The sequence below is a fragment of the Dreissena polymorpha genome, chromosome 10 (assembly GCF_020536995.1).
Source record: "Dreissena polymorpha isolate Duluth1 chromosome 10, UMN_Dpol_1.0, whole genome shotgun sequence".
In the NCBI taxonomy this organism is placed as follows: Eukaryota; Metazoa; Mollusca; class Bivalvia; order Myida; family Dreissenidae; genus Dreissena; species Dreissena polymorpha.
In genome coordinates, this window is record NC_068364.1 from 19304029 (window position 1) to 19315826 (window position 11798).

General features: G+C 33.0%; 1 protein-coding gene across 2 annotated transcripts in view; it reads left to right on the forward strand.

The window, feature by feature from the left end:
* The window catches only part of LOC127847351 (CTD small phosphatase-like protein), a 52321-nt gene extending 43275 nt beyond the window's left edge, over nt 1-9046 (forward strand). For both annotated transcript variants that reach the window (XM_052379204.1, XM_052379205.1), the window contains exon 7: nt 308-9046. In XM_052379204.1, coding sequence (XP_052235164.1) covers nt 308-442 — 135 coding nt within the window. In that variant the 3' untranslated portion in view covers nt 443-9046. The remainder of the gene's footprint in view (nt 1-307) is intronic.
* The last annotated feature ends 2752 nt before the right edge of the window (nt 9047-11798 follow it).

The following is an 11798-nucleotide window of genomic DNA, read 5'->3' on the forward strand; positions in this document are numbered from 1 at the left end:
CTTTGTTTGGCCAAATTTACTGCATAACATACACATTATTCACATTTTAGCTGTTTTATGTGGTTTTATGTAAAAAAAGTTGTAGCCAAATGGAAATTACTTTAGGCTGTATTTTACATGTGCCATGTTGTAGAGTATATGGTGTTTGATCCCCACTGTGGGGACGTTCTTTAGATCTCCACCCAAAGATACCAAGCATTGGTTCTACCTCGGAAAATGACTCAAGAGTGTTTCAATTAGTCTTGGGCTTTTGATTCAATGAAGCTAATATGAATGCATATAAACTAAACTGGACTGTATTTGACAGGTACCGTGTCAGTCGTGGTTCGATGACATGCAGGACACAGAGTTACTGGACTTGATACCGTTTTTCGAGGGTCTCGCCAAAGTGGACGATGTGTATTCTGTGCTACGAAACACTAGCAGTACTGACTCCTCCTAGTATATAGTGGATTGTAACCTACGGGTATAGTGTAGTGGTGTGTAGCCTTAATGACATCGAGGTCAGTCGAGGATTATTAAGTGGGAAGTTGACCATCGTTTTTAACTGGAACACCCCATATTGACGGAGTTATTCCTCGGATCTTATTGGATCATTTATATATGTCACCTGTCACCATATAATAACACATCTGCGTTGTTGCTGATAGTAATTAACAGATTGCTATGTTTCTAAATAAGAACAAAAGCTGAATTGTGAACTGAAATTTGATTTTTCATGTTCTTATTCATTTGTCATTTTTGTGGAAAATGTAGGGAAAATTCTACAATAATTATTTTATTGATATCGGCCGTTTTATGTTTGTTAGAAGAAAAATATCTTGAAGAAGACAGAGTTGATTTAACTTGCCTTGCAGGCTACACTGGAATAAGGCGAAGCTAATAAAGAACTCGGCTTGTCTAAGAGGACAGGGCAGTTCTGGTTATTAGCATCGTTAGCTTGGAAAACAGACTGCAACTTCGGTAGAAATTGTGGTTGATGTCTTGTTGAAAGCAGGTTATTTGCTGCGATGTATGTAAAAATAAGTAAAATTGATTAGGAAGTAGTAGAATGCAGTTTCAGATTTTTATTGTCTGACTTGTTATTGTTACAACAAACAAATTATAAAAGAGTGTAAATTGCACATCTTTCAGCAAAATATCATAATAAAATTTTAAAAGAAAAGAGACAACTATGGAGATTTGTTAAAGTAGAATAAAACAAAAAATACAATAATGAGTTTATGCATGTGCATGCAAAGACATGCAATACATACAGATTATTCATATATGTATTATATTTACATTTGCTTTGAGACATTTTCTTTGAATTTAAATGAGCTTATATGTGCATGTATATCAATCGTTACAACATGGCCCATGTTCACCTACCAATTCTTAGACTTTAAAAGGATTTATAAGAATAAAGATTATTAATTAAACTGGAATGCTCTAAATTTTCTCCATTGTGGAGTTTTACTTGGCGCTTTGACATAAAATCCTTTGATAACCTGCATCTTTGTGTTTTGGATTTGAAAAATGGAAGCGTTTTTACCCATATTCGGAAATTATTGTTGTTAGTTGTTTTGGTAACAAATTCTTCAAAATTGAGTATATTAGTGTTTTCAGCATTATGTTCACTAAGGTTTTACTTATAGAGCTGGATGGGAGGTTAACTCATTGTTAACTATTCTAACAACAATAATATTTTTGTTTGAGGGGGGCGGATGAGTACCTTCTATTCTGAAAATGTTTAGGTTCTATTATGGGAAAAATTTACACTTTTTTCAATTGAGGAAATGTTAAGATAAACAATAACTGAACTGTGAATTAAGATTTCTTGATTTTAAGTCTATTCTTTATACTTAACCCATTTATGCCTAGCGTCTAGACTAAAGGTCTGGCAAACGGCGTAGATGAGGGTCTGCGCTGTTTGCTTAAAGGAATTTCTGTAAGAAATATTCTAAATGTAGAAATAAATATACTAGACATCCCTAATTTTGGAAATAAATTGATCATATTCAGAAGGATGGCAGAGTTCACTAGGCATAAATGGGTTAAGTCTAAGAATGGGTTGATGACTACGGGCTTCAGTGATCGTTTGAGGCTATGTACAGCTCACCTGTCGTGTGTTTGACATCTTACATGCTGTCACTTATAAAACCGCATTTTACACGTATGCAAAGTCTATGAGACTGTTGCGTCATGCGATGTAACTTACTGTTACACATATGCTCAATAACGTATTAACGGTCAAATTTCATGAAACTTTTTGTTGTAATTTAAATTAAAAGTGCACCTAAAAAGAAGAAATTCTGTTAAAAAATGGCGAAAAAATCCAACAAGCTCAGACACAAAGAAATCTAGATATGCGAATCTATTTCTTCTGTACTTCTGCCAATTCACATGAAGTAGAGTGAAATTTTACAAAGTAGAAAAAAAGACTTGAACTGTTTGTCTATGATGACATTAAAGATACTCTGAAATAAGAAATGTAACAAATGTTTGAAAATCTCAATTTTTCACGAAAAAGTTTCATGAATATTGGCCGTTATTATATACTATTTATACTGTACATATATACATGCACCTGATTTGTAAAATAAGTGACTGTATAAAATGTGCTTATTTTATTGAATGAAATCTATGTTATTCTATATGCCTGTCTTATGAGCTTTTGCTTTCAGGGCAAACATTAAGTAAAAGTTGTAACGCTGCTCGGGGTAACAAGTTGGAAACAATTGTGTCTTGTTCTGAGAAAATTGGGCTTAATGCATGTGCGTAAAGTGTCGTCCCAGATTAGCCTGTGCAGTTCGCACAGGCTAATCAGGGACAACACTTTGCGCCTTATCCGTATTTTTGTGTAGAAGAGACTTCCTTTAAACGAAAAATACCATAAAAGTGGACAGTGTCGTCCCTGATTAGCCTGTGGGACGACACTTTACTCACATGCATTAAGCCCAATTTTCTCAGAGCAAGACACAATTCATCTGCGCCACAGTAATTTAGTAAAGCTTGAATAGTCCTGATCAGCTCAAGTACTACTAAAATGTACCCTGGATACTCTTAAGTTTACTTAAATGTTCTCGTGAATTGTAACAATAAATAGGTTTGGCTTTTTTTTCAAATGAATTATGTTCATATTTATGTAAATATTTATAAAATGGCCTCTTTATCATAGAAACTCGTATTCAAAAATGAATATTGAGGTAGGATTTGTTCAAAGAGTTTTCTTTCGTATTCCCTACCGCGTTTTACAACATCGGATTTTGGGAGGGAATAAAACTTGCGTACAGTCTAAATTTGCCGGGTACGTTTTAGTATATTTTCCAAACTTAGGGAAAATTTAATTATACTTGAGAGTAACTGGGTTACATTTAAAAAGTACCCAAGCTGACAATGACCAATCAAGCCACAGTAAATACAGAAACTTCAGCAACATTATCAGTAGAGGAATTCTTATCAACACCCTCTAGTCTTGTGTTTAAGGCAAGGTACCAATACAATGTACAATGCAATATTATACAAACAACATTTTGTGTCAAGAATACTTACACATTTGCACTTTGAGCATGTAAAGATTATTGAACGTAGTTTGAGCAATACACTTCTTTAAGAATTTTATTTATGCTGGTAATTTTATGTATTTGTACATTACCTGGTTTTGTCAGTATTCCTTAAGAATGAATCAATGAATTTATTGAATTTGCATACATCTTAAGTATGACCTCTTAACAATTTTAATAGTGAAAACTTGGTTTGTCCATAATAATTAAATATGCACTTTGGTAAAAAAACATGAAGACCATGGTTTTAATAGCCTGTATTGAATAATCTGTGTTTGATGTTCATGTTTTCAAGATTACTGATCCTTGTTAAACATTGGAAATACCCAAAATATATAATAATTCTTTTTTAAGATTTCTTATTTTATGCAATTAGCTTAAATGGTGTGCAGCTTGATTTAAGCCAGTGTAAATGATGTTATCTTGTGAACTTTGCCTTATATCTTGTCCTGTTACTTTCTTTATGCTAAAAGACAATCATTATGTATTTTGTCCACTGCAAAAAACTGAATCTTCATAACATACTAAGTGTGTGCTTAAATTATCAAATGGTTATTTGCTATGGTAAATACCAATTCTGCTTAAGGATAACATTGGTAAAATGATACAGCTTGACACAACATGTAGGAACAATTTTTGCTCAGAAATTTGCTAGTTAACAATGCACACAATTGATAAAATTGTTTTTTCTACAAGTTTTTTTAAAAATATGTTGAGTATACAGATTTGTTTATGTAAATATTTTAATACATTGTACTTATTCAAACTCAGTCATGTCTGAGGATCCTTAATTGCTTTCAAAAGCTTCACGTGGGAAAATTATAGGGCCAAACTTTTGTTTATTTTATGCTCGCAAATTTTAAATATTTTTTTAATGATTTTATGCATGTGACATTCTTTTACATTTCTATCATAAGCTGCATTTCTATGTTTTTAAGTGTATAAAACATTTCAAGCTGTAAGGTCAGACCTGGTTGCTGGACAATTCTTAAGCCTGTTTTATCTGGATTGGCTTTAGCTCACCTGTTTCATATGGAATATCGTGTAGTTATATTATTAATTTTGATACAACCACTCAAATCTTTAAATGAAAAGTGTATATGAAATAAACGACAAAATACTGCTTTGTATAAAAACCTTTACTTTAACAAAGTAATATTAATTACTTGAATAAGGGACTTAAGGCAGTTAATTTAAACCAGGCTTAAAAATTATGTTAGAAATCAGGGCCTTGCGATAACATTTAACCCAGTGGTTCTAGATGAAGTATTCAAAACTGATACTTTCTGAGCTTACTATTGACCTGTAGTCAATTGTATAGAGACGGATCACTTAACCCTGTCCCACTTAGAGGCAAAGTGAAAATGGCTATGTGCAAACAGCATAAAACCAGAACAGCCTGCGAGTAACTCGCAGTCTGTTTAGGTTTTATGCTGTTTGCTGCTCATCAGTATCTTAGAGTTGGAGATGAAGCCTTAAAAACTTCAATCTAGTAACAAAGGTCTTTTATTACATTAAACTTTCTAAGGGACTACAAATGCGTAATAATACATATCTAAGTAGCAAAGGGTTAAGCCAATCCAAAATTCCAATAAAGATAACCTAAGTCAATTACAGTACAGGCAACGAGTACTTTGACAAACGCCACTCGTTTTGGTGTTCATTTTACTGTGTTCGCTTACCAAACGACCTCCGCGATGTGTGTTCAGATCAAATATTCGCGGGGGCCGTTTTCCATAAGGTGGACACCGCAAATCACCGCGGACCCATAATATCTACGGCAGTGTTCATCGTGTTCGCTAGAAATAAAATAATTGAACATAAACATAGGTCGGTAGCAATTTGCAGAAAGAATCTACCGTGCATTTGAATGTTGCAGGTGTCATTTGGTGTCTAAAAAATTAACAACGATTACAAACAATCACAATCGATTACCGCATACATGCAAAAATTCCCGTCTCTGTCCATTACCCGATAATCCCGAGATTTACGATTTCATGCAAATTCTGGTCAATGTTGACGATAAAAGTGTGATAAAAATGCAAAAATCACAAACGTTCGCCATATCTCTAAACTATCAAATGAATTTCTGCATATGTTTCTATTTAAAGATTTGATGAAATAAGCGCCAAATCAGAACAGGTGTATTCCAACATTCATAAATCACCTGACGCCTAGTGTGCGCGTTGTGTAGAGTTCATGTTCTGTTACAAATTGTAGCCACAAATAAATACATGTATATATGCCTATGATATTTTCATTTTCTTTGTTCTGAACCATAAATAGCGCGCGAAAATTGGCGTGGGTGTATTTATTTTTGACACAAAATCTTCGTAGCGCAGACAACATTGGGATCTTTTAATTTCGATTTAAAGTTTCGTAGTGAATTTCTTCTCAAGTACCGGGGTAGCTCGCGAATGATTTGGAATTGACATTTCGTCTGAATAAAATAAAAATCAAACACGCTGTAACACGCTATATTTAGATTTCATGCAACATGTACAAGTCATTTTCTGGAAATCGGGAAAAATTAAACCCAATTTTGTGAAAACAAAAAGGGGAATTGCATTGATTAACACCATAAAAGTTAATCGTATTGATTATCTAAACGCTTAGTTTTAGTTTCCGACTTAACGTACTGCCCGAGTTAAAGTACACATAAAAAATGTGCACATAATATCTACATGTACATGAAGTATATGATTTTATTTTGTACATGTACATGTACATTTAAAACGTGTGAATGACCCTCGCAGACAGGTGTTTACGGTGGCTGCGCAACATCGCGGTGATCACGGGTGTTCCGGTTAACGATAGCGTGCAATCACGGCGATTTCGGGTGTTCGCCGAACACCGCGGTCAGTAGCGTGTCCACCCCCGCGAAATGTCACCCATCGGGAAAATTGAACACCGCCGTCACGCGTTTTTGTCAAAGTACACATTGCCTGTACTGTACCTTTGCTAACTTATCCAAATCTTAACCAAAACGTGCAACTTGTCTGAGATCTATTTTTTATGCAATCACCAACAATTTTTTTTTTTTCCATAAAATTGAAGATAACCAACAGTTATCAGCTGAATAGGAGATATCCAGATTTATACAATTGGCTACAGGAACCAAATTAAGAGTTTTAAAGTACTCATTCATGTATATAATGCAAAGTTATGTTCCTAAACTGAGTACAAACAAGTGGAATATGGTTCTAATTTCTTTTGCACAAAGTATAATCAAGCTGTGGTTGAATCATAATAATGTTGAAATTCAATAAAAACTGCTTTATTTGTCATCAAAATGTTGCCATAATGTATTGCTTTGTCAGGTTTAAAACATGAGACTAAAGTGCCCTCCCTTTTATGGTAGTGAAAATTAAAAATTGATGTAGTAGCAGACGATTTGTCCTGTGGTTGTGAAAGAGTACAAAATGCACTTCAAAAGGTGAGAAAATGCCACGTATTTTTGGAATACATGCATGTACAGGTATATAGTTTACATATACTTCAGGCTGTTTAAATTGAAGGCTTAATTTTTCGCAATAAATTGTCCTGGTCCTATTCCCAAAAAGTGAAAACAACAACACTATATAATTCTCATGTATGGGCAGTTGATTTCCCAAAATGGCTACATGTACATGTATATAACTATTACTTAAGTGGATTTGTGAATTTGTTTAGGAGTATGCACTTGTTATGTTTTGTATTTAAAAGTTATCTGTTTAGGACATGTATATATATTATCACTGGGAAGTGAGGATATTTATGTTTGCCTTTGTTTTTATGAACAGTAAAACATGTATGTAGTGGCAGGAAAGGATTCTCAATATATTTTGAATAAAATGCAAAAAAGTACTAAAGCTAATGCTCTTGTAAGTGCAAAATCTATTTATCTTATTCCTAATTTTCGGTTTTTTTTATTTACAAAAAAGTTAAGCAAGTTTGTTAATGTATAGAATTTCTTTTGAATTAATTTAATTAATAACATGAATGTGTGCAAAATTAATTTATTTTATTATAGGAGATAGCTATTTAGGGAGGGCGTGACATTGTCTTACAAAACGGGGTGTAAGCTGCATAATTATGTATTATTTAGTATGTTTAATTAACACATTACAATATGGTAGATGTTATGATGTTTTATATTTATCACTGGCTAAAATGTTGTTTTGTTTTATGATATGGGTTAGAATCGTGTTTATTTTTGACATTTAGTCAACTTGTTAAAACTTGATTGATATGTAAAATAGTGTACATACATTTATACATGTACATAAGTCACTTGTTATCTGATTGTAGATAATAGACTTATACAGATGTATACGGAGTTGATAGTATTTTTGTTAAAGATGAATTGTTAAACTCGTTTTCATAACTCACATTATACCTTGTTCCCCTGTTTGCATCATATTTATCATTCTGAATCATGAAATGCCATTTTTTTGTCAAGAAAACCTTGAAATGTAAGAAATCATGTTTCCCTTTAATGCCATTTTCGCTTAGATTCTTATTGCTTAACTTATTTAAATCGCTGTGACCAAACTGTACTTTGCCTTGATGCACTGTTGACATGCAAATCTGATGTTGCTTTTATATTTTAGTCATTTTACAATTTGTATCAGTTTTCACGTAATTGTTTTCCTGTCTTTTGTAATTACTAATTAATTAAAAGGCTCCAGACTTGACACTATTAAAATTTGTTTTCATAGTGTTTTATGAGTAAAATTAAGTTGCCCTCTCATAAATGAACGTGATTTTTAAAAAATATGGACAACATTCATAAATTATGGTGAGATTGGGTTCTGTGTTAGACTAACAGTGTTAAATGCTCTGATGTCTTTAGTGTTCAGAACAATGTCTACCATATTTATGCTTTAAAGGTTGTATGTAAATGGCAAAACGTTATAGGACAAAATTATATTTTTAACTAGGAAGTATAAAACATTTTATAAAGTTACCAATACAGATTGCAGTGAAACAAAAAAAAAATTATTGTGCACAAATACATTTAATTATTTTTTGTTTTGAGACATTTGGAAGTAGTGAAATCGGCATTGCAAAAAAAAGGTTATTTTTCGATGATGGTGAAAATAACATTTTTTAAATCTCATGTAACACAAGTACATATGCACTGACTTGATGGAAATAATTTCTCAAGCTGTTTCACTGATGTAAATGGGAGATAACCATGTAGCGAAATATTTGTGTTGATATTGACAAACAAATACCGTTTGCATATAATATTTGTGATATGAAAGAGATACTTTGCAAGATATTACATGTATTTTGTTCATTCACCTTATCTTCATCACTGTCATCATCATCATTTACATTGTTCATCATCATCATTACAATCTATATAGCCTCATGCGTAGTGTTTTATATGTATACTAAATATACTAGACAAATAACATTTTATGATGTATTATATGCCCATATACTGCGGGAATAATATAAAGTATTTTGTATTTTCTCTGATTTTTAACATGAAAATAAAAATGATTATCATATATTGTGTTGTTTGTTTTACAATAACAACATTTTTAAATGACATGTCTCGTTTTAAATTATTTTTGTTAAGAAAACTGCTGAAAAAATACGTGGTTCATAAAAAAGTGTGGTGCAAGTTCACTGACTTTGTGGGGTTCACAATTTAATGTTTATGGATGTAAACACACCGGTATGTGGTGCTTTTCTTCAAATACTTTAAAACATTTTTTCTTAAGAAGTTTAAGTAGTGCATTGAAGACAGTTTGTAATGATGCTTATGGCAAAGTGAACTACATCAGAATAATCTGAATCAGAATTACCTTATTTAATAAGCCCATGTTCTTGCCAAAAATTTGATGTTTAACGCGTGATGCTGCACACAACGTGAAATTTTGGCGTCGATTTTAGACGCATTCAATGATTTATTCTAAAATCTTAAAATATTAGCACAAACTGCAAGAAAAAACTGTCTTGTATGCACTCAAGATTTGTGCTGATGTATTTCAATAACTTTAAATATTTGCAAAAATAAAGATCTTAACGTGTGTTAACATTCTGTCCAGCCTTAGTGTAAACCCCTGTGAACCCCGTTGATTCTGCAGCCTGAAAAAGGACTTCTGTCTGTGTGCAAGTGATCTATCAAGTGAGCTAGCTGGGTTGCTTTCACAGCTATTAATCTACTAAAAGTAACTTAATGTGCCTCAGTATGGGCTATTAAGTATTTAATGCACATTAAATGCCCATTTAATACACTATATTTTTCAGTGCATTTTTACATAAAGTGAATAAATACACTTAAAAGAGTACATATTTTATGGTGAAGTGTACTTTTTGTGTCCCCCACTATAGTAGAGGGGGACATATTGTTTTTGCCCTGTCTGTTGGTCTGTCTGTTGGTCTGTTTGCGCCAACTTTAACATTTTGCAATAACTTTTGCTATATTGAAGATAGCAACTTCATATTTGGCATGCACGTGTATCTCATGAAGCTGCACATTTTGAGTGGTGAAAGGTCAAGGTCATCCTTCAAGGTCAGAGGTCAAATATATGTGGCCAAAATCGCTCATTTTATGAATACTTTTGCAATATTGAAGATAGCAACTTGATATTTGGCATGCATGTGTATCTCATGGAGCTGCACATTTTGAGTGGTGAAAGGTCAAGGTAATCCTTCAAGGTCAGAGGTCAAATATATGTGGCCCAAATCGCTTATTTTATAAGTACTTTTGCAATATTGAAGATAGCAACTTGATATTTGGCATGCATGTGCATCTCATGGAGCTGCACATTTTGAGTGGTGAAAGGTCAAGGTCATCCTTCAAGGTCAGAGGTCAAATATATGTGGCCCAAATCGCTTATTTTATGAATACTTTTGCAATATTGAAGATAGCAACTTGATATTTGGCATGCATGTGTATCTCATGGAGCTGCACATTTTGAGAGGTGAAAAGTCAAGGTCAAGGTCATCCTTCACAAGGTCAAGGTCATCCTACAAGGTCAAACATCATATAGGGGGACATTGTGTTTCACAAACACATCTTGTTTAAAGAAGAAATACACTTGAAATGCACTAACATGTTCATGTATTAATGCATGAAAAATGTAGAAAAATAAACTTCTTTCAGTACAGTGATTTTTTCTGCAATTTCATCTGTAATAAATGCTCATGACATTCACAAAAATATGATGATTATACCGCAGCATTTAATCCACATTAACTATGCTTTCAAGAAGGGTAAGTTCCCTTCAGAGGGGTAAGTACCCTTCAGAGAAACTAGATTGTGAGTTTGATTCTTCCATTCCAAATGGCAATGAAAAAATATCCTCATTGGAGACAACAGTTTTGAGTTTAAATAAGGAAAGGTAAAAAAAAAAGAACCCGTATCATTATTTTGCCAGGTTACAAGACTATTGCCAAGCAATATATGTCCCGTACCAGCTCCACCATTGTCAGAAATTACGCCATTGTCAGATTTTTTTATATTTGTTGCCATAGCAACCAGAATTTTTTACGTAGGAACAAAATGAAATGACGTACATAATGTCCATATTGCAATCTATCCATGTTTCAAGTTTCATGAAAAAATATGAAGAACTTTAAAGTTATCGCAGGATCCAGAAAACCACCATTTTCAGCAGTATTTCTAGTCTATTTTTTGCCATAGCAACCAGAAACTTTGACATAGGAACAAAATAAAATTACGTGCATAATGTCCATATTGCCATCTATCCATGTTTCAAGTTTCATGAAAAAAAAATATTAAGAACTTTTTAAAGTTATCGCAGGATCCAGAAAAGTGTGACTGACCGACAGACAGACAGAGCGCAAACCATAAGTCTCCTCCGGTGAAACCGGTAGGGGACAATAAACACATTGTATTTGTAAATTCGCAGCAACTGAACATTATACCACAACAGATATGCCTGGACAAGCGTGCATAGATAATTGTCCTATTGGATTTTTTTCTATAAAAGTAATGCTGAAACTTTCTGTGATATATTTAAAAAAAAGATAATTTTAACGATGATCCATTTTTAATAACTAATATGTAGGTCATGATTATATAGGTTTGACACATGTTAATATGCCTTATAGTGAATATGTAGTTTGTTCAAGGAAGAAAATTCATGTCAGTTCACCTGATATTTGGGACTACTTTGTTTGGTTTGGTACAAATTTGCTCCCTTTAATGGAACATAATTTGAATGGCTAATAAACATACATGTAGCTTAAGAGATATTTCAATAAAATGTGAAAGAAAAAGTGTGCTTT